We start from the raw sequence: 6,235 nt of genomic DNA on the forward strand, positions 1-6,235 counted from the left end.
TGCAAAACTTTTCACGCCTCGCATACTTCATCCAATCAAGCTGAAACTCACTGTTTCCACTCAGGACACCATAGGGAATAGACGCATTCAAAAACTCTTACAAAAGTCTGACGGTGTGGCCGGGGCGTGGCCTCAAAGTTTGGCGATTTCACAGGAAACAGGAAGTCGCTATAACTTCTGTGTTTACTGTCCGATCTGTACCAAATGTCACATGTATGATCAGAGTCTGACCATAAACACATCTATACAACAATATTGGGGATTTGACACAGCGCCACCTACTGGCTACACAAAATCTTGTGTTTTCATAGGTTTTTCTGCCTGCCCCCCTGGCCTGTTTTGTGTAGAATTATAAAACTCGGTACACCTGTGTATTAACCAAGACGCACTAAAAAGTCTCTTGGACCCCCCCTCCAAACCCAACAGGAAGTCCGCCATCTTGAATTTTCTGGCCATTTTTGGCGAATTCTGACCCTGCTACAAAACTTTTCACGCCTCGCATACTTCATTGAATTGAGCTGAAATTCACTGTGTTCACTCAGGACACCATAGGGAATAGATGCATTACAAAACTCTTTCAAAAGTATTACCGTGTGGCGGGGGCATGGCCTCAAAGTTGACCATTCGCCATTAAAAAGGAACTCACTGTATTTTATGCAGTACTACCCATATACTTCATGCAATGTGGACAAAATCTTACATTACTGCTATGGACCCGAGTCTGAACAGATATATATGCTAATAGGATGATACGGTCATAGCGCCACCTACTGGTAGCAGGAAAGTTTGGTTGTAAACATGTGTTTGTTGTATATCTGTGGAAATGAGAGGACAGGAGAGCATAGGACAGGAGAGTATAGGAGAGGACAGCATAGGAGAGAAGACTGCGATGGCCCCGCGGATCGCAAGGTGCGCGAGGGCCCACAATGCTGCTTGCAGCTTTAATTTTTTTTTCTCTTTCCACCAAAAGTCTTACAGTGTGGCGGGGGCGTGGCCTCAAATTTGGTAATTTCACAGGATACAGGAAGTCGCTATAACTTCTGTGTTTACTGTCTGATCTGTACCAAATGTCACATGTATGATCAGAGTCTGACCATAAACACATCTATACAACAATATTGAGGATTTGACACAGCGCCATCTACTGGCTACACAAAATCTTGTTTTCATAGGTGTTTGGGCCTGCCCTTCTGGCCTGTTTTGAGTAGGGTCATGAAAATTGGTTTGCTGCCATTTTTGGCGATTTGTGACCCTCCTACAAAACTTTTCACGCCTTGCATACTTCATCCAATCCAGCTGAAATTTACTGCGTCCACTCAGGACACCATAGGGAATACACGCATTCCAAAACTCTTTCAAAAGTGTTACGGTGTGGTAGAGGCGTGGCCTCAAAGTTGACCATTCCATTAATTATTACCAGCTCTTTTTGTCAAGGGGATTGTAAGATGGCGGACACAAATGCAGACTTAGCCGGAGGTGAAGGCAAACTCAGTGTTTAATTCAAGCAAGGTTCGGTACACAGGAGTTCAGTCCACGAGGCAGAGGTATCCAAAAAGGCAAAGGCAAAAAGCAGTAGTCAAGTCCAATCCAAGTCACACGCAAGAGCATCCAAAACTTACTCGAAAACATGTAGGAAAAAATCACAAGAATGCAAACCTACTCGAAAACACGTAGGGAAAATCACAAGAGCGGAAAGGCTACTTGGACGGCTGTGTCGCATGGAAGACTCACAAAACGAACTGGCAACAAGGGGCAGGAAACACACAGGCTTTATACACAGGAGGGCGGGAAGACAATTGGACACAGGTGAAGCACATTAGGGCGGAGCAGGTAATCACAGGAGGGGGAAGGGAGCACACATGAGGAAGGGGAAGTAAACAGAACTGAAACACAAGGGGAAGATCAAGTTTCAAAATAAAACAGGAAGTGACTAGTAAAACTAAACCTAATACAAACAGAAAATGAACTACAAAATAAAAGACCTGGCTGAAACCATGACACTTTTTCTGTAATTGCTGTTGAATAAAACTTTTGCAAAAGATAAATAAAAACATGATTTTCTTACAGCTAGCCCGTTATAATACTATATAATAGTATACTATATAATAGCCTTAGTCCCATTGTTATTTTATTAGACACAGTAATAGTATTGTCTGCTTAAAACCTAGTTTAAATGAACAAAGCACAAAGACGAAACCTGTGTCTCTTGCGAGTAAACACTCCATTCTCCGAGCAGTACGTGAATGCAACATAAGACCCAGTCTACCCTCCCTCCTGCTCACCTGCGGCCAGCGGAGCAGCAGCAGAAGCAGAAGGAGCTGACCGGCACATGTGTGCTCACTGCCGCGTCCTGCTCTGAGTTTCTCCTGGGTTAAAGCATGGAGGAGTTGGCCAGAGAGAGCATTAGTCTGCTGGCTTCAGCCTCCACCAAGCCCCCGCTGGACGTCGGGCCGCGGCTCGGTTGTCTTGGGGCCATTTTCATCATGCTGAAGTCTGCCCTGGGCGCAGGACTCCTCAACTTCCCCTGGGCCTTCGAGAGAGCCGGGGGGATCCGCAGCGCCGTCACCGTGGAGCTGGTGGGCTTTACTTTATTTATCTGCGTATCTCACAGTTCTTGTACCAGCTCAAGTTACCTTTGTATTTATTGATTGTTTATTGATATTTATTGATATACAGATGTTTATCCCCTCAGAGTTGAGGTCCTTTAAGATCAATTCAGGTGATCAGCTCCATCTGCAGCTGATTTTATTTTACTCATTTTCTAGTCTGTCACAAACACCCTGCACTTCTGAATGCAACTTTGTCATTTTATCCTGCAGACTTTAATGGTACATTTCTTGTGAGAAGTTCAGAAAAAGATTGAAAGACTTGATTTAGCTTCATTTGATAGCTAAGAAGCTAATGCTAGCTGTTGCACACTGATGCATCACATAGAAATCTAACAGATGCTTACAGATGGTGTCCTGTCTGTTTAAAGTGGATATAAATAATGTGGAGACATGTCAGTATTTAAATATACAAGCAATGTGTGCATTTTAAAGATGACATGAGATGTCGCAGGAAACACATGTTCTTGGTTGGTTGGCTGTTGTCAGCTGTCATGATCTGGTACTCAGCATTAAATCGACTCGTCACGACTCGTCTGCTTTGCTAAATGACACACATCCATCCAGGCATTTAATAATTCTATTACTGTCACTTTGTGCTACCCGTCAAACTAAATGCCACACATTTAAATGATGAATAAAAATATAATTTATTCTGGATTAAAAGTGCAGCTCCAACATCACTTTGGCAAGATTGTTACACCACGCTGTTGGTTGTTGGTTGTCTTTGAGCTCGTTTTTCTCTCCGTTCAGGTCTCACTCGTGTTCCTGATCAGTGGCCTGATCATCCTGGGTTACTCCTCGTCCATCAGCGGTCAGTGCACCTACCAGGCGGTAGTGAAAGAGGTGTGCGGGCCGGCCATCGGTCAGCTGTGTGAGATCTGCTTTGTCTTCAACCTCTTCATGATCTCGGTGGCCTTCCTGGTCATAGTGGATGACCAGCTGGAAAAATGTGAGTTTCAGAAAATTTGTAAGCTTTATTGATGCTCTTGGTGAACAACCTGGCAGCTCCGTTAGGTCACCAAGAATATAGAAACATAAGCTTGACAAATCACCATTGTATGGCTAAGCAGGTTTTTGACCATCCTGTTATCCTTCTCCTGCTCCACCCTCTCATTCAAATCTGTCTTTGCGGTGGATAAAGAGTACTTTTTCTGCCTCTTTATGTGCGTTTGAACTCGTGTTCTTGTGTCTGTGCCCGTCAGTGTGTGACTCCCTGTATGATCTAGTGGCTAGTTTGCCAAAATCCGAGTTGCCGTACCATTTCTACACAGACCAGCACTTTGCCCTGGTGCTGCTCTGCTTCTTCCTCATTCTTCCACTGTCCATCCCCAAAGAGATCAGCATCCAGAAATACATCAGGTCAGTTCTTAGCAATGATGTCTCCTGCTGAAACATGAAATAATGATAATAATAATAATCATGCTCCTTTGTGGGTAATTGTGTGGCTCTCACATGACCCCACTGACTGTGTGCTGACCCTTGTGGTCAGCTCTCACTAATCCCCCCCCCCATCAATGTCACTTTGACTTGGTTATCCGGCGTCTGCCTGATTTCTGTCTCCGCCCCCCCTTACAGCGTTCTGGGTACTCTGGCTGCGACCTACCTGACCATAGCTATCATCATCAAATACCACACCATGCCTGCTGTTCTGGTTCACAACACACCCCTCTACAGCAGTGGGTAGGTACTTGTGAGTGTGTCTGTGTGTGTGTGTGAGAGAGAGGACAAACAATGGGATCCAGGGCTCTAAACAAACTTTGGTTTGGTTCAGTCGTCACAGTAAAGTCCCAATTGGGCTTTGGATAAATTGGTCCATTGAGAGTGCAGTGAATTATCAGTGCTGTTATTATTATTATTTCCCACTGTTTGTGCATCATTGCTTGGAGACAATTAGCATAGCATAGCCTAAAGTGTACAGCAGTGAACTTTATATTTGTGTTGTGTGCTACGTTCTGCTCAATGAGTAAAATGTTGCTGATTTATAGTGTCCCGTTTCACACCCGTGCTTGTCATACATACTGCACTTGGATAACAAGGTAAGCAAGGAAGTATACAAGACAGCATGCTGCTAGGCAGGGAAAGCAATCTACACTGAGATATAACATTAATTTTATCCTAAGCTAATGGTCTCCTGTGGTTCCATAGTTACATCTTTTCACAGTTGATGTTGTCTTTTTTCATCTGTAAACATTACAGAAGCATTGGTTAGCACTTGAATTAGAAAAACCACAATAAATGTAATAGTCCTAAACTCTAATCTACAAATTCAATACAGAACGCCTTTGTAAAACTATCCAAAGAGTGTGAGACACATGATAACTATCACATAAATTGGAAACCTGTGTTTGTGGCTTGTAAGCTTGGTGACATCACCGACACTGTAGTCTGTGATTACACAATACAACTGTTTGACTGCTCCTTTATGCTCATTTTTTGTCAATAACAAGTGTTTTGTCAAGTGTCAATAACAAAAGAGAAATGAAATATATTTTAATTGGTGTCATAGATCGTCTTTACTGTGTCATAAATATATATGATGACTAGGCCAGGTCAACATTATGGAATTGTCTCTCAGGAGCCATAAATCACTGATGAATCCAGGACACCGTTGCACATGAGACGTCTGGATCACTGACTGTACCTAGGTCTCTCTGTGGCAGACAGATTAACTCTGTAGTGAAGTGCCTCTAAATGCCACAGCATTCTGAATGCCCTAATAACAGCTCATATCTTCTTCTGGTGTCAGTGGTGAACAGAGATTGATCCATGTGCCTGTGTTCTCCTGTGTGTGTGTGCGCAGGATCGGCTCCTGGGCCTCCATGTTTAGCGTCATCCCCACCATCTGCTTTGGTTTCCAGGTGAGTTTTGAGAGCGTGTGTGGCTATAAGGCTGAGAGTGCAGAGGCCTGTGTGTACATATGATGCAGCAGGGAAAACACTGCAAACATGTGACTAAGTGTAAAAGTTATATCACACAAATGGCATGTGACATTTAAAGGGTTGTTTAAACAGATTTCTTTCAAACTCTCAAACACTCACAAATTATGTGAAAATAAGAACAAAATTAAAGCTGCAAGCAGCATTGCGGGCCCTTGCACACCTTGCGATCCGCAGGGCCATTGCAGTCCCCTCTCCTCTGCTCTTCTTTCCTCTGCTCTCCTTTCCTCTCATTTCCAGAGACGTACATGTTTACAAGAGAAAGTTCGTGTTGCCAGTAGGTGGCGCTATGACCGTATTAGCATATATATCTGTTCAGACTCAGGTCCATAGCAGTACTGTAAGATTTTGTCCACATTGCATGAACTATATTGGTGGTACTTCAGAAAATAGAGCGAGTTCCTTTGTAATGGAGAATGGTCAACTTTGAGGCCACGCCCTGGCCACACCGTAACACCTTTGAAAGAGTTTTGGAATGCGTCTATTCCCTATGGTGTCCTGAGTGGACACAGTAACTTTCAGCTCAATCCGATGAAGTATGCGAGGCGTGAAAAGTTTTGCTGCAGGGTCACACATCGCCAAAAATGGCCACAAACTTTCAAATGGCGGACTTCCTGTTGGGTTTGGAGGGGGGGTCCAAGAGACTTTTTGGTGCATCTTGAGGTGATACATATGTGTGCCAATTTTCAT

The 6,235-nt window shown here is 43.7% G+C and overlaps 1 protein-coding gene across 1 annotated transcript; it reads left to right on the plus strand.

The window, feature by feature from the left end:
* Positions 1 to 2,326: 2,326 nt before the first annotated feature.
* LOC114429585 (putative sodium-coupled neutral amino acid transporter 8) lies at positions 2,327 to 5,467 on the plus strand (the record flags this gene model as incomplete). Its single annotated transcript, XM_028398320.1, has 5 exons — positions 2,327 to 2,576; positions 3,360 to 3,558; positions 3,812 to 3,968; positions 4,185 to 4,289; positions 5,410 to 5,467. Coding segments are annotated over exons 1-5 (717 nt in total), but the record flags the coding sequence as incomplete, so codon positions are not given.
* Between the last annotated feature and the right edge of the window lie 768 nt (positions 5,468 to 6,235).

This window comes from Parambassis ranga, unplaced genomic scaffold (assembly GCF_900634625.1).
Source record: "Parambassis ranga unplaced genomic scaffold, fParRan2.1 scaffold_160_arrow_ctg1, whole genome shotgun sequence".
Classification (NCBI taxonomy): domain Eukaryota; kingdom Metazoa; phylum Chordata; class Actinopteri; family Ambassidae; genus Parambassis; species Parambassis ranga.